The 25,310-nt window shown below is 39.1% G+C and overlaps 1 protein-coding gene across 1 annotated transcript in view; it reads left to right on the top strand.

The window, feature by feature from the left end:
* The first annotated feature begins 35 nt into the window (after positions 1-35).
* Positions 36-25,310, top strand: part of ZDHHC2 (zinc finger DHHC-type palmitoyltransferase 2) — a 35,289-nt gene continuing 10,014 nt past the window's right edge. Inside the window, exons 1-8 of the mRNA XM_054294586.1 lie at positions 36-160; positions 10,336-10,362; positions 13,350-13,444; positions 16,291-16,411; positions 17,334-17,403; positions 18,994-19,026; positions 23,819-23,939; positions 24,691-24,823. Of these exons, the coding sequence (XP_054150561.1) occupies positions 10,341-10,362; positions 13,350-13,444; positions 16,291-16,411; positions 17,334-17,403; positions 18,994-19,026; positions 23,819-23,939; positions 24,691-24,823 (595 nt within the window). The 5' untranslated portion in view covers positions 36-160; positions 10,336-10,340. The remainder of the gene's footprint in view (positions 161-10,335; positions 10,363-13,349; positions 13,445-16,290; positions 16,412-17,333; positions 17,404-18,993; positions 19,027-23,818; positions 23,940-24,690; positions 24,824-25,310) is intronic.

The raw sequence follows: 25,310 nt of genomic DNA on the forward strand, positions 1-25,310 counted from the left end.
AAGATGGCGCCGCCGCCGCCGCCGCCCGCAGCCGGGGCGCCGGGCGCTTGGGGCGGCGTGCGGCGGCGCTGCCAGCGGCTGCTCTACTGGGTGCCGGTGCTCTTCATCTCCAGCATCCTCTGCTGGTCCTACTACGCCTATGTCACCCAGCTCTGCCTGCGTGAGTGCCGCCGCGGCGGCGGGGGGCGGGCGGGACGCGGGTGGGCGCCGCCGCCCCTGCCGGGGGATCGCAGCCGGGCGGCGCCGACACGGACACGGACACAGGCGGCCGCCTCTGTTGTTTGTCGGCGCCGGGGCCACCCCCGGCTGCTGCTGCTGCCGCCGCCGCCGCCGCCGCCGCCGCCGCCACGCCCGGACCGTGTCCGAGGCTGGGCTGGGCTGGGCTCGGTTGGGCCGGTTCCCCCGTGCCCCGGGCCCCTGGGCGGGAGAGCGACATCCGCGCTGCCCGATGTCCGCCGTGACCCATCGCGCCCGGTCCCGCTCCCGCGGCAGGAGGGAGCCGGCGCACGGCGCTCTCTCCACAGGCGGGAGTTTCCCTCCGTGCGGCGCGCTGAGTGCGGCCGGTCCCGGCCCCGACGCGGGAAGCGGGACCGGCCGTGCCGGCCGCTGAGCAGAGTTCGCCGCCCCTTCCGCGCACACACATGTACACACACACACAGGTACAGAGCCATTGGGGCGGGCGTGGAAACAGGAATAGGTAGCAGGAAACCCGCGAGTCTCCCTGTGCCACCCTTCAGTCGTCTATAAAATGCCCAGCTGTCGCAACTTCTTGCTCCCTTCCTTGTGGTCGGCAGCGTGCCGGTGCATTGGGAAATCATCCTGGCCGCGCACCTTGGCCCCTGACCCTGAGCTCAGGCGCATCCCTGAGCACACTCTGGGGGCTGGGTGTGATGTGAGATTTGTGTGCATTAGAGCAGCCGAGCCGGAAGGGTTTTAAATGACCGGCTCACCCGCCTCCCTTGGTTTGGAAGTTTTTTTTTTCCTGATTTTGGTTCTGTTACGGTGTATCTTGTAGAAAATCATTGAATCTGATTTTAGAGGCTAATGTGTGGCATACTGATGTTTCAGTAACAGTGTCAGCGTAATGGCACACGGGAATATAAATTAGATGTACTTAGTTTTCAGCTCTTCATGTTGAAAATCTCATCAGTCTAGTACCTAATTTTTGATTTTATCTTTTTTAGTTGCATACGGAAGACTGGTAGGATTTTTGTTCTATGGATGTTTGGCTAAGCGGTTGAGGGATTAAGCAAAAGGTGATTGCCAGGCCTAGCACCTCTGGTTTTTGTATCAAGACTTGCTGTAGTTCCTATATTGGAGGTTAGGCTTTTTGCATTTTTTCCTTTGCTAACACCATTCAAATCTGTTCATTTTAAACAACACTCTTCAATAAAGTTGCTGTGCTCTCATGAGAGGAACAATGAAGTGTGTACCTCCAGCACAAGGAAGCAAATTGTTTCCTGGATTCTGGGAATTGACTGAGCAAGCCTGGAGAGGAGAGCTGTAAGCTGACACGAGGAGGGCAAGGATGTTCCAGAGAAGAGCCTCTCTGTAGTTGATGTTCTAATGTATGCAGCCTTCTGGTAGGTGCAGTAGGCTTCTTCTGGGCACTACTGCTTCAGTATTCTACTGTATTTTTAATTTTGCATAACTGTGCAATAGGGAAAGAGTGGGTTTTAGCTTACCTGAAAGTAGGTACCTGTTAAAGAGATTACATGCTTGAAACTTGCTTCAGACTATAAACTGTGGTTCACTGGTTCCTTGAGAACCCCTCAAAGCAAAAGGCCTGCAATGGGAGGGGGAGGAAGTGAAATCCTGGGGCTCAGCTAAAGCATCTTTTACTGAACTCCTTTCAATGGACAAGGGTGGTTTGTTTGTTTGTTTGTTTCCCACCCACCCCCACACGTTCCAGTGGGAGCTGGCTCACCAGGTTTTTAATTCAGCGTAATAGCCATCCACAATCTCCAGTAAGTCCATCTTTTATCTATATCTGGATGTTTTCCCTCATTTTTGGCATATTAAAATAAAATAAGCTCATGTTTTGTCTTACTAATGAATATTTAGTGTAAACAACAGAAGGAATAACTAACAACTCAGGGAACGAGAGCCAACGGCAGGAATAGACTGTAAGCATTTCAGTGCTTTGAAGCCAGCCTGTCTGTTCAGTGCTTCTTTTATTCCTGCAGCACTGAATGCTAAAGAGGACGTATATAGCTGGGGCTTTTTCTGCAGCTTTCTGTCATTGGGGCTGACAACATACAGGGAACAGTGTTAGCTGTTGTGCAATAGGACCTAGCAAGGACCCTGTTGTAATGTAAGTGGTCTCTTTGAGCTTTTAATAATGAGAAAGTGTTTCAAATGTAGTCTTTTGAATGGATTTGTGGGGTTTTTTGTTAGAGTTTATTTGATAGGGTTTTTTTTTATTTCATCCTGTTGTTGTTTGTTTTTTTTATTTCATCCAAGCATTATAGGAGGGGCTTCTTTTTTTTAAGAAATCTACTAAGCTGATTCCTTATATACCTAAAGCTGAGTAGTTACAGTACTGAGTAGCATTTTAGAAACAAAAGGGGTTTTATAAACAGAAAAATGAGCCCACTGTTTTTAACACTAGTATTGCCATGTCTAGAGTTCTGTCTCTTTTATTAGTGGATTCACATAAGTGCTCATGCAGCTTTAACCTTTAACAAGAAGGAGAAAGGTGTTGAGCACTAGCAAATAGTTCTTTCTGCTGGATGTAGAATGAATACTGGAATTAAATGTGTATATGAGTTGGTCTTAAAGCACTCAACTAAAAATTGCTTACCTCTAATCCAGTGCAATTCTCTTGATTTTGCCAGTATTGCCATTTCACAAGCCCTGTCTAGTAGTAGTACTTCTTTTTTCACCCTGAATAACTTTGTGTTTCAAATTACTGTGTCTTTAAGTGTTCCTTCCCTTAGAAAATAATTTGAGTGTGTTTATGAGAAGCTAAGGGATATAGATGTGTTGTTCTTTTTCTAAAAAGGATGGAGAAATACAAGCAGCACACAGTGAGTACAGTGAACTTTGATAGCTCAAGCTACTGAAATTTCAACCTAGGATACATGGGACAACAGTAGCATGGAGTGCAAATGAAATACTTCACCCCAGCACCTGTATCCATGTGTCTATACTCAGAAAATGCACATTGGATTCACTCTTTATGAAAACCTGAAAATGAACATTCGGTGTTTATTAAAATCTTTGCGTACCTCACATGCAAAGAAAAAAAAAATTCCTACATTTCCCTTCTTAGATGCATCTCTAAGTCAGGTTAGTAAGGAACTTGGAGGAGTTATTGATTCCAAGCTTTAGGGAGGGCAGAGCAAGTGGTTATTGCAGTTTCGGACAGCTGTTTGTCAGAAATGTTCTCGACAAATGCAGATACTGATATCCTTTTGTTTCCTTTTGTTTTCCTACCTGCTCAGGATTTGGAGGAGCATATAACAAGGAAAATGTAAAAAAATTGACAGTGTTGTGACAGATGTTTTTGGGAAAAATAACAGCTTAGCTGATGAAAGGGTTATCCTGTAGATATTCTCTATCCAATAGAAAGTGGATGTTTTTGTTCAGTTTTGATCCATTTTTACATGGCACTAATTTTAATTCACAGGATAATGCTCTTGCTCAGGGAATCCTGTCAGAAAATGCAGCTTGAATTTGTAATTTTGAAGAAGGAAAATAGATTTACTGTGGAACAAACGAGCAATAAGCATTTTGTGACTACTCCAGTGAAGGGAAAGGGAGGAAATATTGCCACCTGGTGAGTGATTTGCCTGATTTGGAAAAGAATAAATGACTTGAGCATAGCTGAAGAGGGGATACAAAAAGACATTCACAGTACTGTCAGGAATGCTTATAAGTCTCATCTTTGGTTTTAGTGTAGAATATGTGACTGGTTTCTGTCCACAGCTACCTTCAGAATGGAGCAGAAAGCATGGAATGACATCCAGCTGCTAAAGATGTTAATGATCATGAAAGATTTTTGCTGGAGGATCAGATTGATTAGTGCTGAATTGAGGTTTTTGACCCTGTGAACCATCAGTGGGATGGAATTATAACAGGATGTAAAGCTGCTTAATTCATCACAGTTTAGAGGAAGGATTAATACGTGCCCTGTGGGCTTGGCAGAGTGTCATCAGGGCATCAGAAGTGGCAGCAAATAAGGAGATAGAATGTGATAGGGTGGGAGGGGAAAAAAAAGCTAAAAAAAAAGGGTTAGACCCAGGATTTGGTCAGCTGGATTTGAGCTCTTTGCTCAGTATGTTCTCCAGATAATTTAAAGGACTTATGGTACTTGCAGCTTATGTCTTGTAACCATTTAGAGTTTAGGTTTGGCTATAGAAATACAAGTACATTGTAACATTGCAGTTGGCTGTAGCAAACACTGGTTAAATAATACCCTGTCTGCACATGAGCTGCTAAGGTACAAAAGTACTTTGGTCCAAGAAAGTTTGCATTTTTATTCCATATTTTAGAAATACTACCTTCTTTTTTTCCCCCTCTTCTGACATCTGTGATTACTTTGAGAAAAGTTTCAAAACTGGTGGCTGCAGTAGATTTGGCTTCTGAATTATAGCCAGCAGTGCTCTTGTGCATTTCCCAAATTTCATTTGAATCCTTTCTCAGACTTTTGGAGGCAGCTGCCATTCCACAGTTCTGGAGCAGAATTGATGTCTATGTTAAGCAGGGCTGGTTATCTCCCCATATCGTGCCCAGTGTTTTACCTGTGGGTTTTGTGCCTTGAAATGTAAACCATGGCTTGGAGTTGAAACCATAAGGTTTATGATGAAGATATAGTTACTGGACAAGATTATGTTTTCAGGTGAAGGTTTAACACTGCTTGATACATAACTTTAAGAGTTGTTCTTGTCAGGGTGCAGCTTTTGTTTGCTGAAAAGTGTCTGGCAATACTGGCAGCACAAGAGTCTACAACTTTGGTAGAGCCAGACACTTTTCATTCAGTCTGTGTTTGTGACTTGGAAGGTAAATGGGAAGTTTGTAAAGAAGAAAGATTAAATCAGTTCTTAGTCATACCCTATACAAAAGCAGTGGTTTTGTGACCTTACCTACAAAGGTGCCAAATAGCAGCTGCTGCTGGGCAGGTGGACAGTGGTGCAGTTTGATGGGCACAGGCTTGAAATGATTCTTCTGAAACATTTTCAAATACCATCAAATGCAAATGTATGGGTTATTGATGGCTACTTATGCCAACCTTAAATATCCTGGAAATATTTCCATTACTTTTGTTCTGAAACAAAGCACTGGAGGCACCTTGCCTCTCTGAATCAATGCAAATCACTGCTCTGTCTAGCAGAGAGGTAGATTTTTATTGCAAGCACTGATATTTTTACTAAAGGACTATTGCAGGCAATGACAGAACACTTGTCAAAACTATAAAACACTTTTGTGTGTGCACAGAGCTGAGTAAAACTGCATCTATAGACCAGTGTTTTACAGCTTCAAATAAGCTATAAAGATAAAATGTGTACTTAGTTTTGTGAATCTGATCCAAGATGTTAAACTTCATAAAAGTTTGAGAGACCCAGCTATTTATAGATGTGGCTGCAGAGTCTCATCAGATTTATCTTGTTTTCCCATTCCAAAGATTTAAATATTTTAAAAACGTACATAAAATATGATAGCAAAATTTTGTAGATCCAATTTCATTGCAGCTTTAAAATATTATTTGCTTTATCTCGTTTCCCTTTTTAAATTTTTTCCTTATTTTTAAATCTAGTCATTTCATTTACAGTTCAGAAACTTTGGGTTTAGAAGTCAAGCAAAATTTAACATTACAAAACCAATGCACATTTTGATATGAAATTTATCTTTCAAAATCTTTCGGGGTTTGTGCTAGCAATGTGTCTTACCATGTCTCTAGCTATGTGGAGATGGACATCTGCCTTGTTTTTACATGGATGAGTGAGAATTAAGCTTTCTAGAGAAAATAAGTGGAAATCGAAGAAGTGGGAACTCCACTTGGTCTGACCCAGTGTGCAAGGTGCCTAGTGATGTGATTTCTCTTCCTAGCAAGTTGAGTTGGTGATGGAAGCCATCCTGGACTTTTAAAGATCCTTTTGAAGCACAGCATTCTGTCACCTTTGCAATTGTCCTCTGCTTGGTGGCACTGACTATTGAATGTGCTGTTCCTGTGTCTGGCTGCTTGTGGCAAGCAGGGAGCAATGTTTGTGGCTCAGGAAATTGGCATCTCCCCTGGCTGAAGCGCTGTGTCTGTCCCTAATTGTGATGAGCACCATCTGGGGGCTGCGTAATGAACCGGAGAGGCTCTAATGATGTGACAGTCTGCTAGCACTGAACTGTAAATGCATCCTGGTGCTCTAGCAGTGCAAGGGTGATTCTTAATGAAATTGGCCCCTGCAGTACCTCAGGCAAACAAAGCTGTAACTTTTTAATGATTTCCTGAAGACAGGTCATGTTTTTATAATTATTTCAATCTCTGGGTATACAAGAGTATCGTTCCGTTTTGGTCTCAAAGGGATTTACCTTTTTGTCTCTCAGAAATTGCTTAGCAGTTGGGATTGCCATGTCCTTTGTGTTTATTTTAGTCATCATAGACATAAATGCTTTTAACCCATATTATTTCTGTGCTGTTTAACTATCAGCAAGTGCATTTGCAGCATTTCAGCTGATATTTATTAATGACAGAATGCACAGTCTGACCTACTTTTCACCACAGTGAGTGTAACCCCTTGAAACAGAAATGAGAAAACTGCCAGAAATACTGATATAAATGATTCTACTAAAAAATATAAAATTTGGTGTAAATAAACATATCGTGTGCTATTCAGAAGACAGGGAAAATAGCAAACATTTCTTTGATCAAATCCAAAATTAAAGGATTTTTTTCATATTAGAAAATTATTTTCCATGTTCTTAAATAGTACAATTTTAGTGTGATCTTAGGGTAAACACCTTGTAGTTACTCTCACAGTCTTTGTATCATGGTCATTCAACAAACTGAGAAAGTTTAAAGCTTTAGGAGAAGTTTAGGAGAGAGTTTGATTTGTAACAGCCATTTTTTTCCTGTTGGTTAGTTCTGCCACATTGGTGCAAAACAAAAGGTTCTCCCACTCCCTCCCTCCCCAAAAAAGAGCCAGCGACCAAACCAGAAAAACCTCAACCAACCAAAAAAATCCCCCACACCTTCATTTCCTCTCTAGTGCTGTTGTATTGAAGATGCTGGTCCATTACTTTCCTGCACTCTGTACCTCCTCCAGGGAGCCTTTGCCAGAGGTGATTTAAAAAGGCATGAGCAGAAGGACTGGTACTTCACTTCATACAGGTTATTGGATGTCTTGCATAGTTCCTTTCTGTCACTGTCTGTGGAATGCTTGTTGGGCAGTGCAGCCAGTCTCCTTGTAAACACCAGTGGCAATATGTGTGGAGAAGAATGATGGTAAGATTGAAGGTACTGGCATCTCTTTTCAGCCTGGTTCCTCTCTGCTTTGGTTGCAGCTCAGGAGTGTATGAAATAACTTTGATTTTTACTTGGTAGTAAAAGAAATTAAAATGGCAAGATACATATATTTAAAAAAAAAACCAACAAATCAAAACCCAAAAACATATTCTCACCCTCCTGGGGTTAACTGGACATCTCAGCACTTGTGTTTTAGCCTTCGTGGTCCTGACTGTCAGGAGCATTTGGGTTCCAGGCTAGATACTGCAAAAGCTGAGAAAACAGTCCTCTCTGCACATGTAGACTCTGAGGAGTGCATTTCCTCCTGGAGGTGGACAGGAATTTTAGCTTTGCTGTGTGGTAGAAATGACTAAATTTGTATTTGTCTGTCCTTTACTTATAGGCATTGTGGAAAATTTAGACGTCTCAGACACAATAATAAATACATTTTATCCAAAGATAAGGGGCAGAAAAAAGATTACAGTTGCTTTCACAGCAGTGTTCTGTGGCATTCCCTTGTAAGGAGAGAAAAATACCACAAATTATTGTGAAGGTTGGTTTAATAGATTTTGTTTTGAACCTGGTGATTCTGCAATGTGTGCTTGGCTGTGACTTTTTAATTAGCAGAGAGTAGTTACTGCAAGAAGATTGGCAAAATTTCTGCATGCTTTGCTGACCGTTCCAAGTGGAGAAAGAAAATCAGGATTTGAATAGTGGCTAATTTGTCTTAATCTGAGAACTCCATCACTTTTAAATTGCATATCAGCTCTGAAGATGTCTTTTGTTTTGTAAACAATCATCTGGTGCGTGGCTGTTTTCTTACAATTTTACAATTCTTCTGCATTATTGTAGGGGAGCATGTCTGCGTCTCAGTCAAAGGTATATGTGTGTTCCTTCAGATTTTTGTAGCAGTTGTCTAGGTGAATATTCAGCTTATCAAATTCTAAAGAGTTTAGAAAACTGAAGGCAAAATATACTATTTTATAGTGGTTTATGCAACTTCTGTGGTACCTTTATGATTTTTTTGAGGAGGTTTATAAAGACGATTGCTTACTGCTTTACCTCAGGTAAGGTAGATGCTTGTTTTGCTAGAGCTATAGTCAAATCTCCATTTTAATAGACCTATTTTATAATTGCAGAATTGTAGAATAATTCATGTTTGAGAGGACCTCAGCTCATCTAGTCCAACCTCCCGATCAGATCAGGGCTAGGTGTGAGGTCACACCAGGTTCTTCAGGGTTTTATTGGTTTGAGTCTTGAAAAACTTCCCTGCTGGAGGCTGTGCACCATGTCTGGACAGCTTCCTCTGCTGGTGAATGGTTCTCGTGGTGGAAGTGTTTTTCCTTCTATCAGATCAGATCCTTTCATTTCAACTTGCACTCCCTGGCTCTTGTCATCCCACTCTGTGCCAGTATGAAGAGCCCAGCTCCTCAGTGCCTCCTGGGAGGCCCTCCCAAAACCATGTCTTCTCCAGGGCTGACAAGCCCTGGCTATGCAGCCTCTCTCTAGAGGATGAGTCCCTGCCACCTTCTTCACTTCCTCCTGAACTTGTCTCTGTTGTGTTGGGGGGCCCAAATCCCAGCAGGGTTCTGGGTTGGTCTGATGGATGCTGCACAGAAAGGGATGAACCCCTCCCTTGGCTGAGCAGCAGTAGTGCCCTGCTGAGGTACGCATGTGCCTGGTGGCCCTTTCTGCTGCCCACCAGCAGCCCCATGGCTTCTTCCACAGAGCTGCTCCAGCCCAGCAGCCCCAGGCTGTGTCATTGCAGGGGTGGCTTCTTCACAGGTGCAGGACTTTGTCTTTGCCCTCGTGAATTTCATCCATTGGTTCCTTCCCCCAGCCTGCCGCGGTCCCTCCCAATGGAAGTCCTGCACGTAGCAGCTGCTGTCCCCAGGGTGGTGTCATCTGCAGACTTGTGAGTGGTCACTCTCCCAGAGCATTAGTTAAGGTCTGGGGCCATGGTCCACCCTTGGAATGTGCAGGATGTATTTAAATGCTGTCTTTAACTCAGTCACCAAGCCTGCGTTTATTCCATCAGTCAGATGGCATGGCTCTTGGGGTTTTCTGTAGGAGTTGCCTTGTGCCTGCTGCTTGAAGATCAGCCTGGTGCAATCATTTTTATGAGGAAACAGGAATGGATGAGAGCTCTGTGTATCTACTGTCCTGTTGTAGGCACCAGTGTATCACAGCTTGTACTCTGCTTAACTGGGATGGATAAATGTGTGGTGGAGTGGTTTGGGTTAAAAGAGGTTTTGATCTTGGGAGTTTCTGATCTCTCTGAGATACCTGTTGTGAGATAGTACTTTTGAATAATGTGACCAAGAGAGGAAAATGCAATTACTGATATGTGATATCTGTGTGCCCCCTTCTATGCCTGACACACTTGCCCTTTCTCACTCTCTTACTGTCTTGTAATCTGTGGGCAGTTTCTTAAAGGAAATGCAATTTTTGTCTACTTTCAGTTTTTATGCTTTGAAGATCTAAGGTATCACCAAATATTGCTGTCAAAAACCAGTTCTAGAATCTGATGCCTGCACTGCAACATAAAGAACATAAAGAGTGAAAGCTGTGCAACCACAGTTAGAAGAAATAACTGCTCCTCAAAGATGGCTTTTCTTGGATTAAACTTTGGCCGCTTCAGATAGCTGGCGGTCCTAGTTATCAGGAAATGAGCCTGGGAAGAGGAGCCAAGTAAACCTTATAAGCAATGGATACTGTGTACTTATTCTCGTGATAAATGTACACAGCATAAAAGCTTCATAGTGTGTGACCTTAAACGTGTATTGTTTGATGATTACTCTTCCATCTTTGGCTGAAAAAAAGTTTAAATATTAAGTTACGTCATTTGCTATCTAAACACAGATTTTTATTATCTCCTTTTTTCTTTTTTTTTCCAGTGACAATGACAAATATCGGAGAAAAAGGTAAGATTTTTATTAGCTGTTTATAGTTGTAATTCATATATCAGAATAGAACAGTAGTTAACTAGTAGAACTGAGAAACAGTTAAAAGAATAGATTTGTACTTTTTTTGTTCCTCTTCACCTTTTATTATCTTGCTGTTCCTGAATATTACCATAGCCATTACAAATAAAGGAGAGAAAAATTAGAATTTTTTTACTCTTTTCACTGGCTTTCTGATATGTCAGCTAAAACAATCCTTATTTTCTTCTTTTAAAAAATTTATTCATAATATGGAAAGCTCTTGTAAAAGCAGGATTGTAAAAGCTCTTGTAAAAGCAGTGTATTTGTGTAGATACAACATACTTAAATGCGGGGTGATTTTTTTCTGCATTTTCTTTTTAATGTTTTTAAAGAAATATAATCATTCAGATATGTAGCCTTCTCAGAATATAATAAAACTGCCTATTTAGCAGTCACTACAGTTCCTTCCCTGAGGCTGTAGCATGTTTAGATTGTTTATTCCAGATGCTATTTTAATACTACAGCACAACATGGAAGTTTAAAGTGCAGGGCTGCAGAACTTTTGGAGGAAGAGCTTTTTATGTTTGTGTAATTCCAGCAGATTTTATTAAGTCATTGGTAACTCCCTCACATAGAAAACATGTTTGTCAATTAAGAAATTTGCTCAAAAAACTTCTTCTCAGTTCAGGGATCTCATCCCCGTATGAGTGTAGAAGTGTTATCTGCAGGCTTTGAATTTCAGTTTCTTGCTACTCTGTGGAAGGGGAAAAAAAGTGAGGGCACTGCTCACAAAACACATTAGAATTATCAGCAAAATGTGTTGGGGAACATTAAATTGCCTTCTTTTCATCAAGGCCTTGGTGGGCTTTGGCCAGTCAGAAGAAGCTTACCCTGGCTACACTTCTGCCCTAAGAGTTTTCAGGAGTGAAAACTGGGCAAATGGGGCTCAGCTGTCCTACAGATTGCCCCCAATTTCCAGGCAGCTCTGGCTGTGCTAGCTAGCTGTAAATTGATTGCCTTCAAGCAAGGGATGCACCATTTGGGTTGGGATTTGTTTTGTTTGGTTGAGTTGGAGTTTGGTTGGTTGGTTGGTTGGTGGGGTTTTTTCCAGAAAACCTGTAAAACAGAAAGGTTTGTGCTAGTGAGCAGCAGACAGCTCTTCTTTACCTGCCTCAAGTGAGATGAAGTTCTTGTGTTGGGCTCTCAGCAGCCCCAGGCCCTGTGGAGCAGCTGGGTAGCCCAGGGTGTCCATCCCAGAGCAGGGAAACCGGTGGGAAGGTGACCTGGGAGGAGTGAGCAGTCAGGGGCCAGGCTGGGGAGCTGAGCTTCAAGATCAAACAAGATGAGCTCAAGGCTTGTTCAGACTTCAAAGGGAAAACCTTGGATAATGTCTTTAGGTGTTAGGCACTTTTTTTTTCATAGATGAATGTCAGTCAGTCACTGGGGAGTTTTTTTGCAACAATAAAATGCTTAATGCAGATCAGTAAGTGCATCATGTACAAAACTGAGGTAACTTGTCCTACTTTGCTCTCACTGTATGCCATGAATATACTATTGTTTAAACAAAATACTGATTTTGTTTGAGTAAATCAGGTTTTTTTTAGAGCTGATAGAAATATTCTGATAAAAATGGGGACTGTTCCTGTCCAGATGCTTATGCAATAACCAAATGGTCATTTAATGTATTGTGCTTTTTGTGGAGTCCAGCTCTATAACTTATTTATGCTGATAAGATTTTTCTTTCAGTTTATAGACGCGGCATATGACTCTTGGCCCCTCTCATCCCAAAAGCTTTGTACAGAGTTGCTCCTCAGATTCTATTAGCTTTTATTTATTATTTTTAACAGCTTAGTGAATAACAGTAAATATTTGAAATGTTCCTGCTATTTTGATAAACAAACTTCAACACCAAAAGTACTTATTCAGTGTTACTTTTAAGGCAAAATTGCAAAAACTAAGAAAATACCAGACAACTGTTCCTGCATTTATATGCACTATCATGCATGTGTTGTAAAGAATTCTCTAGCCCTGAATAACATGACCAATAAAGACTCCATGAGTTGACCATACAGGGGCAGCATTTCAGACCCTGGAGTGAAAGTACACAGGATTCCCATTATGACACTTTTTTGAGGAATGAATTTGTGGAAGAATACTCTTTTCTTGTTGATAGAGTAAATTAATCAGGGATATGAATTTGTGATTTGCTATTTACTGTAGTGAATTGCTTACTAGGGTGAGAGCTTTTAAGTGGAAATACCTATCAACCTATGGCAGACTCTTAGGATAAGTTACTGTTACCTTCTGTATTCTAGTAAAAAACTCAGCATAGTAAGTGATTGATGATTGGTGGTTGATTCTCATCTATTTAAAAAACATAAGAATAAATTCTGACTGACTGTGAAGAATATTAAGTAGTGAATGAACACTTGAATTTAAAGGACCTGTAGGTTTTAAAAACCACCCAACTGTCCTCCCTCCTAAAATCCAGGAAAACAAATTACCTGGATATGGTTACTGCTCAGGTATCATATGCTTGTTCACCCCAAGACTCCCTCACACTTGTCATTGTCCCCTTACATCCTTTGGGGTTTGGGGCTTTGGCTGGGGGGAGGCAGGGGTAGGCTTTGCATGGCTAGCAGTCTCCTACAAGATTTATAATGCCAAAAGGCAGAGATGCATCAGTTAATTAGGGTTTAACAAATGTGTTATGGAGACTGCTTGCTAATTAATGATGGAGCTGAAATAGGCTATTAAGCATTTTCTTCAAACTTCTGTAATCTATGTAGACTGTATCATGACCTTCCCCACACAGTTTGCATTTGCCTTTTGTAAAGTTGCAGTGCAGTATTTTTGTGGCAAAGCTTTTCCAGAGCCTCTGTATTTACATCTGTTAGAGAACTATCTGTGATGCCTACAGGCAATATTTGTAAGTACTACAATATCTCTGGTCTGTTTGTATTAATTCTGTTCCCTTCTGATTTTAGTTGTGTGCCTGGTTGCTTACCACATATTTTTCATGCTGTTCGTCTGGTCATATTGGAAAACAATCTTTACGCTACCAATGAATCCTTCAAAAGAAGTAAGATAACTTTTGTTTATGAAATAGCCTAGCCAAATGTCTGATTTTGTAGTGCTTGAACAACTTGGTCTCTGATCTCATGTAGTTTTACACTGTAGGAAAACACAGATGGCAGTTACAGCTTCTTAATAGGAGTCAGATTGCAATCAGTGTAGTGACCAAGACAAAAAAAAAGTAACAATTTCTCTAATTTTTTTAATAGATATTTTAAAATGAGATATTTATGGTAGAAGAAAAAGTCCTGTCCACTTCAAAAATATGAGTTATTTGAACTAGCAGCCTGAACCTTTGCCTTAGGAATATCAGACTTTTACATGGACAAAAATTTATTTCCCTGTGTTTAAGACTTATATTTCTTGTCAGCGTCTGTCTGTTGTCCTCTGAACTAAAACTTCTTCCCCATCTGTTTTGGTATGAAGGTGCTTTTGGATTGTGGTGGGAGCGCACATTAGGTTAGCTGATGGTGGGAAGCCACACCTGGCTAAGCAGGAGGGGAGCTGGTAAAGAGCAGCCACATGAAAAAAGAGATCTGGGAAGGTTCTTCATCAATGGCCCCAGTGGAAGTTCTGCTCGTGCAGCTTTTTGTAGCTAGCACAACTTTTTGGCCCCTTCCATTCTTTGTACAGAAACCCCTGAGTCCTCAGTAGGTGCTGTGTTACACAAGCTCTGAGGTCAGGAGGAGCCATGCCGTGCCTGTCCTGTAGTTGGAAATACCCACAAAGCAAACACTTACTTTGGCATGGACTCAACTCTAGCTCAGCCTAAAATGAATAGCTTGTGATTCCTATTGTCTGCTGTGTGGAGGTCCCTTTCCAAATAGTTTTTATTCACTACTAGGATATGTAATTGGGAAAGCAAGTAAATAATTCAGACTAATTGCCATCTTCACTGGGGCTCACACTGCAGTCTTTACTATAGCCTGGGTGGGTAGGAACAAAATAAGTTAAAAGCCTGTTTCATTTGGAAATTATATGGCAAAATGTCTGCATGTATATGATGACTGTACTGATAATTAGGAGGGTTTTGAAATCATTGGGATGATGCCAATGAAAGCATTTTGACAAATCCTGCTGATTATAGTACAATTCCAAATCCATCATACAATGCTACTGGAGAATTTCAAATGGAGTGGGAAAAGCATTGTAGTTGAGTAATAGAAAGCAATGTGTGGTGTTTGAATTCACACAGTGTTGCTGGCAGTGATATCTTTGTTGTTCCATGTCTTTTTCCTATTCTACTAGAGCAGTATTTTAAAAATTGAATTAGGGTAGTTTGTAATGTTAAGTTACTGATTAGCTTCAGTTTTATAGGATAAGTCTGCAAATAGAAAAAGATGTATTTTCAGGTGAACTGAGCTAGCAAATACTCATTTGAGGACTGAAAAACAAGCTTTTGCATTTTCTTTTCATGAATACTGCAGCTAGTGCAAACCACACAGCTTTCTTTTAAGCTTATTTCAAACTTTTACATGTAAAGTAGGTTTTGGTGGATTTTACTGTAGTGTATGCTGCTCTTTACTTGCTCATACCAGCTTTATACAAGCACTACATGAAGATGGGAGTGAAAATGGGTACCCAGGCATGAAGGTTTTAGATGCAGGACTAGCTACTCTGAGGAGCAATTAAAAAAAAAGATGGAACAGTAGCTCTGTTTACACCAAATAAGCATTTGAAAAAAAGTATTCTAAGCTAAGTTTCTGTAGTGAGAAATCTTATAAATCCACTCAGATGTTGGTAAGAGTGTTCTTGCAAGGGGAAAAAAATGGTGGCCTGAGAAACTCAAGTTAAACAGTGAATATCCAGCTTCAGCTGGAAGTCTGTGGGCTTTGTCAGGAAGGGCGGAGTGATGCCTTCTCTATGGAAGTGAGAATAGGCTCCTAACTGCATGTTTCTGTCTGCTCTCTTTATTTTTGCATGCATCACTTTTTTTTTTTTTAGGAAAGAAAAATCAATATTGTTGTAATGGCTAGCCTTGCTGTAAACATAAGTACTATGCAGAGGGCTTCTGTTTCTGGCGCAGGATAGAGACAGCTCTTCCTGCCAAATGTGGACTTCTTTCCAAAGGTGATTTTGTATCCTCTTTCTCTGATAGAGATGCCAAATACTTCTGCCTGTTTCTAGAAGCTACAGTGACAAAGGTGGCTACATTGCTATGTTGCAGGGGACTTTTGTGTTTAAGAAATTTGTAGTATTTCATGTATGCTAAGCATCTCTTAGTAATTTTTGCCTTTTCAGCACTTTCTAGAGCCATGTTTGTTATTATTTTGGGCAGTGACAGAAGCTGCCATTTTATTCGGGCAGATATTTACGATATGGTTATTTTACTATACAAGACCCATGTCTTCCTTCTCTCAGCCTGTCTCGAAACTAAAAACACATCCTAACACCTGCATGAAGAGAACAGCATAAAGAATAAAAGGGAAAATGCCAGACACGAGGAGAGAAATAAAGCTGTCTTTTCTGCTATTACTAGTAGTGTATTTTCCTTTAGTTAAACATGACATCCCTACATTATATTCACTAGTTAATATTTGGCATTACAGAAGTAAATTCAGGAATTTCAGAGGAATGATAAGGTCTTGATCTTTCTCTTGAAGAATGTTGCTTAATACTTCTGGAAACGTTCAGCATTGCCTCTGTACCAAATCAGAAGTGTTTTTAATTTTGTCTTCAGCTACCATAAAATGAATTAGCTGTTGTGGGAACACTGGGTTATTTGCTGTAATACCCTGTACATGTTGCTAATCCGTCTTTATATAATGAATATTTATTCCTCTTTACACATCTACAGTTACATATTTAACTTGGAATTTTCTAATATTTCTTTGATTATAAAAATTATTCCAGTTCCATCTATCATATTCAGACAAGGAGTCCCTAGAGAGGGAGCCTAGAGGTGAATCCCAGCAAGAAGTCCTAAGACGAGCAGCCAAGGATCTTCCTATCTATACGCGGACAATGTCTGGAGGTAAATGGGTGTTCAGGACACTAACAAAGGCGGGGTCCTGATGGACTACTGAAACTAATTAAAAAAGAGTTTTCAAGGGTTCGGATTGAAGGGAAGTGTTTTTCATATTTCATAAAATAACAGAGTCGTTCCAGAACTTTAATTTAGCAACATTTGTAGCAACATTTATTCAGTGTATAAAGATTGTTGGGAAGTAAATTGCAGCGTACAGTTTCGGATTTGAAAGTGGATTGACAGTGCCTTGCTTTTGTTTTCAATTGATATTGACAAATAGCTTGTGCTACTAACAAGCTGCAGAAGAGGCTGTAGCATTCATTAACTGTGTAAATTTCTTTTATTATAGGTTAAAAAATAATAAAAACAGAATCACTGTCTGTGTGCCGTACATAGCTAAATAGATCACAGTAACAAACTGTTACTGTTTTACTTGTTGGTCATTCAGTTGCAAGAACAAAAGATCTTCCAAACTAAAAGTTAATCTAACCCTACTCATATTGCCAGTTTTTGAATGCTGCCTAGCTAAGCAAATCAAAGAATAATCTCACATAATAAACTAAAGCTGTTAGAATAATAGCTGTAAAATAGTTATATTGTTGAAAAGTCTTTGACATTTTTCCAGTCTAGTGAGGGTTTTGTGGGTTTTGTTGGTTGGTTGGTTGTTTTGCAGAGTTATAAGGCTTGGGGAAAAAAAGAAAACATTAGTATGATTAGCAGAGGTGGCAAAAACAGAGCTCTTTGGGTTCAGTCTGATAGAATCAGCATTGCAAGAGTGCTTTGGTGTTTGCAACTGCTTCTGATCATGCTGAAAGGCTTTCCTGGGGGTTCTGCAGGGCTGGCTGAAAGTAATTACTTTTGCACAGCATTCAGAAATCAAAATGTGTAAATTTAGATTGAAGTCTAATCTTGGAACTTTTTTCTTTAGCAATCAGATACTGTGACAGATGCCATCTTGTAAAACCAGATCGCTGCCATCACTGTTCAGTATGCGACAAGTAAGAATATCCTTAAATCAGTGATTTTCTGAATTAATCAATTTATTTTTTTTTTAGCATAGAAGCTTTTATTTTTTATGAGTAGATTTTTCAGGCTTAATATTTTGGCAGATACACTTTTCCCCCCTTAGCTTTTTCTTTTTTTAGATTTAGTTTTCATTTACTTATTTCTGAGGAAGTCTGTAGCTTAGTCTGATTCATTTCATGACTCCCTTGATGCCATGGATTACATGGTCTTACACATTCTTTACATAATGGTTAAAAATTATAAATATTAATAAAGAATTTTCCTTAAGAATGTAACCAAAAATAGCTGATTAAAAAATGTACTTCTTTTGTTAGAATCTGAATAAGAATCACTACCCATCTCAATCTAATCATGATGTCACTTGCATCTTACCTGAGGTAATGCACTTAAAATCCTATTTTTTACTGGATAACTTGCAGGTTACTTTTGTTTAAAGAAAGAAACAGCCAAGAATTTTCCCACTTCTAACTAAAGCCATAAAATTAAGTTCTTGTTTGTCTCCCACAAAAGGAAGTTCATATCCATACTCTCCAGAAGTCTGATGGCTTTCTAATTTAATCTTTCTTTTGGCTGTTCTCTCTGACCCTTCTCCAGTTAGTTTGGATGTCCCTGTGTTTCTTCACTCTGGCCCCTGTGCTTTGTATTTTTAACTTTGAGAGAAGACATTTCTTCCAAGGGAGGTTTATTCTTAGCTTTAAGGCTGTTCCAAATACTCTTCAGCTGATCAAATGCTACAACACGGTGGTGGGGTGGAGAAGGCGTTGCTAAGTCCACGAAAGCAGCAAGGCACTGAAAGAGAGGCAGAGTTGGGACAGGAAGAGCATCTTGGTTGTGTTGTATGGAATGGCGGTTGCAGTGTGAGATAGGAACATAGTCATGTGTGTTTCTAGTGGAGAAAAGAGGTGCCTTGTTATCCACAAAATGTGAGTGAAATTTGCAGAGTGCTATTAGTTAACATATTTTGAAGAATACCTTTATTTTGTCCTTACCTTACCAAAATTTGCTCATTACAATCAAATCTGATTTTCTTGTGAACATTTTGTTAATGGAGAATGATTAATTGCAAAAGTTTTGGGATTTTTCATATAAGGTAATCTCTTAGAAACCCTTTATATTTGCATAGAAAAATGTATTTATTTCTAAAAAAAGCAGTCCATGTTCTTGGAAATATATTTAGATGTATCACTACATAGTAATTGAATTAGCCCGGTTTCTAAGGCTCTGACAGAAAATAAACAGTAGTTGAAAATCCCATTCAGATTGAGGACCAAATGCTAAAGTTGGCCAAATCCTATAGATTGCATTTTCTTAAATCATAAGTTCTTGACACGTCAAATGTTTTCTGTTTGGCTTATCTGTCATTTCTGCAGTTCCCTTGTGGGTAAACTGTATTATGTGAATTTAAATAGATGTATTTATTAAATAGATTACAAAACACATAGCAAATATAGATAATTCTTAATCTGTAGGTAAAAAATTTAAATCTGGCATGTAACTTTGTTTCTGACTTTTTTGTTTTTTCCTTTTGACGATGCTTGGAATTCTGCTGGGACTTTTTAAAGATGCATTTTGAAAATGGATCATCACTGCCCTTGGTGAGTGTACTATTGGTTTTCTTTTCTTATGTTCTGAAAATACAATTTTGTGGGGCCTGCCATGATGATGATGGTTCAGCATTCCTAGAGTTAGATGCGTGTGTGAGGTTGCTGGTCTTGCAGAACTGTTGGAGTTGTTTACTGTGTGTCTTCTTTTCCCAGCTGTGACATACAGAAGGAAGTTCAAATATCATTTTGCATGGACCTTTGAGTTAGGTACCTTTTTATGTTTTTCAGAAGTATGGATGAAGTAGACTTCTGATCAGTGAGAGCTTCTTTTAAGAATTACATCTTTTCTTATTGAGTTTGAATGCAACTGTGCTTTAGTTGCATTGAGGGGTGAAGTGCTACCCTAGGTTTGAAACTAAAGGGCAAGGCGGTGCCCAGTTCCTTTTACCAAAGCTCCCAGGACAGCTGGGATGGGCTTGCTGGAAACACCAGGTTAGCACTTGCAGTTTTATGGGTTCTTTGTTTTCTTTGACTCTTTCTCCCCTCTGCCTCCCTCGTTTTGCTGCCGTATCAGCCCACACAGTGGTTTTGTTCTCCTGACTTTTCTTAGCAGCCCTTGGAACCAGTGGATAGGAGGATGTATAATTAGTCAGTTTGGCAGGTGGATCTCACAGAAATAATTAAAGATAAATGCTTAGTAAGGTCCAAGTTTAGAGGATTGAGTGTTACATGGCAGTTCTTCACCATATAGAATGATCAGAAAAGAAGAATCCCCTGTGTTGGACAAACTGAATTGTAGATGGTTCTAAGCAGTTGTTTTGACACTTTCTTATATCAAATTCTAGGACAGAGGAGGCTCTGTCCTGGGGCAGGAAGGGGTGCTGGAGTCCCCCTGTTTCTCTTGGTCCTGACTTGTAGCATCTGCCATAATATAATTTGATTTTAAGCATCTTATCTTATTTTGCATCTCATGATAGATACAATTGAAAGAAATAGTTAGCAGTGTAGGGTAGAGTTTTTGTGCTGTAGGGATAATCAGCATGGGAAAATTGAGGTTGTTCAGTAATAGTAGTGTGCTTCTTTAAAAAACCCACAAACAAAAACAACAAACAAGGCCACAACAAAGCAAACAGGTAAAACTATTGAATGTGGAGCAAATGTCTTAGAACAAAAAAGACAGCTTCCTTTTTACAGCTTTTTAATAGCTACCTTGTTGAAAACTAAGAAAAACAGTAAACAGTTGCCAAGCTATTCCTGACAAAATACCAGTGAAAAGTCTCAATATGACTATTAATATTCAGTATTATAAACACTTCTTATAAGCTCTGTGGTCTCTTCATGATTATTTTGTGCTTTTATGTCTTAAGACAATTACATGAAAATGTCCTCCATGTAAATTTCAAGATAAAAATCCATTGTATCAAATAGCAGATTATAAATAGTTTTGTGTAAAGGGACAGTGAAGTGTTGTTTCACTAGGGCAGAAACTAGAAAAACTGTTTTCCTCTCAGTAGCATTTGCTTACTATATGTGTTTGCCCTCTTCTTAATCTAACAACATAAACATACCCAGTTTGAGAGAGTATTTACACTGCTCATTGGTTTTAGTCTAATGAAAAATGGGTGCAAAAAATAAAAATAAAAATAGAGAAGGTAATTGAAAGATATGTAATGCTTCTTGATGGAGAGGTGTTCCTTTTGTACTCTAACTAACAGAAATGCATTAGAAAAAGAGATATTGTGTGTTTTTCCTAATTTGAGCCGATGTTCACAGTTCCTTGCTCACCCTAAAAAAAAGAACTATGTGGAAAAGAAGAAAGAGTTTTGAAATACTGCAGAGGTGCTGATCAAACTTTATAGTTTCCTGTAAAGACCCATGTTCAAATGTTCTTAGGGAAAGTTATGGCTATCTTGCCAACAGAAGTAAGGGTGCAGTTCAGTATAATGGATGGGCTTTAGCCTCTCTGAACATCGTTAGGTTCTGCTTTGCTTTTCATGTTGCCATTTTTTGAGGGGGAGCAAGTTGGCTGGGAAGGAAGGGGGAAGGAACTCACATGATGCTTACGGAGAGCAGGGAAAGAGCAATGAGAGCTGTCTCTCTAATTGAATTTTAATATTCTTCCAGGAGAAGTATTTCTGGAGAGAGGATGGGTAAAAATAACCTATGGAAAGTAAGATGAACCTATTGGAAGGCAGAGGTAATGAGAGGTTGTCATGTCCTAGCCCCAAGTCAGCTGTCTTCTGCTCTCTGGGAGGCTTTATTTTGGCTGTCACTCCTGCACTAATGGAAGTGCTGTGATAAACAGAAATATTTAACGCTAATTGCCCACTAACTGCTCTGAAAGGTTTGAGTGATGCATTGGGGATTTCTAGTGCTGCTGCTTCTCACTGTATACAGATGGACCTGCAGGTGGGAATCCAATGGCTTGAGGCATCACCAAAAATATTGTTTGTATATAACACTCTTAGTACTAACAAGGTGCATTTAGGAATACTTTAGGAATGATTCAAAACATCTTTTCTTTATCTTTTGAGTTATCCAAATAGTTAGCATCTCCTGGATTCTGTGATGTTTTTTGTTAGCTGAGTTGCATCACCTTCAGTGCCTTGTAAATTATTTCTTTGCCTAGGATTTTCAGTAAACTAACCCCTCAGACAGGAATGATATATATTCTTTTTTGTACTTGAAAATGGAGCATTTAAAATGCTTGCTGTAATCCAAGTTGTTATTCTGGACTGTTCTGACTGTATGAATGTTTCGCTGCAATAGCACACCATTATTATACCAGCTGGTTGTTGGTATATTTATCAGTTTCACTCCTTCTCAGAACTGTTGGACTTCAAATCTAACCACTGTTTTTGAGGTTTGAGATCTGATGCTATATGCTCAAACAGTACAATTATGAAACCTTGGTGTTTGCCTTCTCTGCAGTGTTCTGATGAAGAGGATTCTTTTCCAGTACGACCTCTGCAGTCTGGGGCCTTGACAAATTTAAAGGGAGCATAATGATTTATGCAAGTTTATTTTGGCACGTGTGCCACATGCCATTGTGCAAAACAACAGTTACAAATAAATCTATCTTTGATACAAGAAATTTCATCTTTGGGGAATAACATTTCACTTGATATTTCATTTCTCACATCAAACAGTGTCTTAAGTAATAACAGTTCAAAAATAAGTATCCTGAAAGGAAACTAGGATTATCATAGAAAACTTGAACCTGAATTGCTTGCAGTTTTTCATGGAATTGCTTACTTTGACATATATAATGAAAAAGTTCACTTCACTGTGGAGAATTTTATGTTTAGTTTTCAATAAGAATAATGAGGAGCTTACAAATATATCTACTTTTTCTTTAATTAGAACAATCTATTGTGAGTGCTTAACTGTAGTTAATATGAATGCTTAGCTATTGCTGCATCTTTAAATGAAAAATCAAAATTTAATATTTAACCAAGATGTTATGTTTTGTCTAAACAAAACATAGAACAAACTGACCCAACTCGCTACCCATCCTGAGAATGGGTAACAGTAAGGTACAGGGAAAATTTCTTTCCTATTTTAAGATTTTACCCTTATCAGATTAGCATGTCTTCTGCCATTAGCATCACCATCTCCCTAAAGAAGAGAACAATTGTGGTAACTTGTCCTGCACTTCTGGAAGCTAAAGTTGAGCCTCACCACATCTCTTTTTTTTTTTTTTTTTTTTTTAAGGAATTATTTGTCAATACACAAGTATCTTTATGGGTATAGTCTTTGCTTAATTGGATGACATTTTTGACAGCCAATTGAATTGACAATATCAGTTAGGTTTTTTTAAACTCATATGAAGAGTTATGCCAAGGTTAGTGCAAAGATAATTTTGATTAACTTCTCAATGCAACCAAATAAAAGAGGAAGCAATTTACCAATAAACTGCCTATGGGGAGCACTCCAATATTTTTTCATTTGGTGGGAGTAATATCAATTTATGTTTAATAGAGCTCTAAAATTCCTAATACTTAGTATGTTGTCTCTAATGGGAAGCTACTATGGTACTAAAAGCACCCTCATCATCACATTGTATACTGGTTGCTCATTATCATGTATAAAAATCTTTGCAAATGGGAGGTAGGTGATCTTAAAGCCCATAAGTGAAAATGATAAAATGAGATTTATTTTAACATTTAGATATGCTTCTAATGTCTTATTCCCTATCATGTTGCCAATGGTATGGAATGTTTTCTATTCCAGAGTAGCATTTCTCTCATTTAATGTAAATATAAGTATTTTTAGGAATCTCCAATGAATGCTCTTATGTTTGAGAATCTTACTAAGAAGTTTTATGGTGTGAGAAGTTTTAAGCATTTAGTATGATCAAAGAAGGAGGATCTGGATTAAATGAGACTGCTTTTATTCTCACAAAATTCAGTCAAGTTTCAGTTCCTGGCTTGTTACTGTCCCTGTTGACATACAGTATGCCTAATGGTATAACATGGATTCTTACCTGCACACTAAAAAAAATAGTTAACTGCAATCACATTTGCATCAGATATGCTGAGAAAAAGTTTCATACCATAAGTGAAAATATAATTTCAGTAAGCTGTTGAAAGCAGTGTCACCTGGTAAAGTTGTTTGGGCTTGTTTGTGGTGGTGGTGTTTTGATTTGGGTTACTACACTAATTTGCAAATTGAAGCTAAATCCATTCCAGTAGCTTGAGGCAGCAGAGATAGGAAGTAAAACTTGGTTTACATACTGGTGTAAATGTTTTTAGAGTAAATAAGTTTCATTTAAATTGGATGAAAGCAAGGAAAACTTTCACAACATTTCATTCTTACATGTTTATTTATTTGTTTTTATCAGGGTGAACAACTGTGTAGGATTCTCCAATTACAAATTTTTTCTTCTCTTCTTGGCTTACTCACTACTGTATTGCCTCTTCATTGCTGCAACAGATTTGCAGTATTTTATCAAGTTTTGGACAGTAAGTACTCTGATTTACATGCTGTCTTTAACTGTGTGGAGTTACTGCTGTGCAATAAATCTTAAGATTCTAAGGGGACCTACAGAAAAGCTGAAGAGAGACATTTTTACAAGGACATGTAGTAATAGGAGAAGGAGAAATGGCTTTAAGCTGAAAGAGGGCAGATATTGATTAGGTATTACAAAGAAATTCTTTACTATGAGGGTGGTGAGGCACTGGAACAGGTTGCTCAGAGGAGTTATTGATTCCCCATTCCTGGAAGTGTTCCAGACCAGGCTGGATGGAGCTTTGAGGAACCTGGTCCAGCTGAAGGTGTCCCTGTCCAAGGTGGGGCATTGGGAACTAAATGATTGTTAAGGTCCCTTCCAAGCCAAGGCATTCTGTGATTCCAAAGCATTGCATTGTTAGCTAGTATCTCCTAATGTCAGGTACCAAAGTATAGCCTATATATGCAATTATAGCCTTCATTTTTTTCAAATCATTCTTCTCTAAAAGACAATTCAAAGTTCAGATCTCAGTATTTATCATTTCCCAAGAAAGGGCCTCTTTCTTTAACTTAGATTCTGTCACCAACTTAATTGCATGGCTGTCTGTACACAGAAGGTATATAATCCATTTATTGATATTCTTCTTGTGTGGTGTATTTGTCTGTGTGCTGAATTTGATTTGGATGAATAGGGGATTATTAACAATCAAATGAAATAGCTATTTCCCCAATTCTGATGTTTTTGTTTTTTTTTTTAATTTTCAGAATGGCCTTCCTGATACTCAAGCCAAGTTCCACATCATGTTTTTATTCTTTGCTGCAGCTATGTTTTCTGTCAGTTTGTCTTCTCTCTTTGGGTATCACTGTTGGCTTGTCAGCAAGAATAAATCTACATTAGGTAAGTAGATTCAATGCTTCTGTGTTTGACAGCAAAAAATAAATAATAAGTGTATTTTATATGCATGGGTGTAATGGAGGAAGTGGGAAATTCTACACTGGTTCCTTGCATCTTGGTTAGAAGACTCCAAAATTCTTCTGTTCCATGGACATTTTGACTCTTTCTCTTGCCCCAAAGGGCAAAGTTATTAATAAACTTAACATTATTCCTCTCACTGCTTTCCACCCACAGTTTGTTAACAGAAATGGAATAAACTAAAAAAAATTCAATAAAATCAAGATAAATTCCTAATAAATGTTAGATGGACCACTGCATGCTTGCACACATAATGCTTGAATACACATGTAAAACTTAATAAATAAAATCCAGAAGACTTCAGTGCCTGTTCTCTACTGCATGCTGGACTGTAATAATGCCAATTTGCAGTATAGTCCTTAAAATGTCTAAATCTCTAAATGCTTTCCTGCTGACGTAAGCTGATTTAAAG

This window comes from Melozone crissalis, unplaced genomic scaffold (assembly GCF_028551555.1).
Source record: "Melozone crissalis strain CALT ecotype California unplaced genomic scaffold, PUWL_Pcris_2 ptg000006l_1, whole genome shotgun sequence".
Taxonomy (NCBI): domain Eukaryota; kingdom Metazoa; phylum Chordata; class Aves; order Passeriformes; family Passerellidae; genus Melozone; species Melozone crissalis.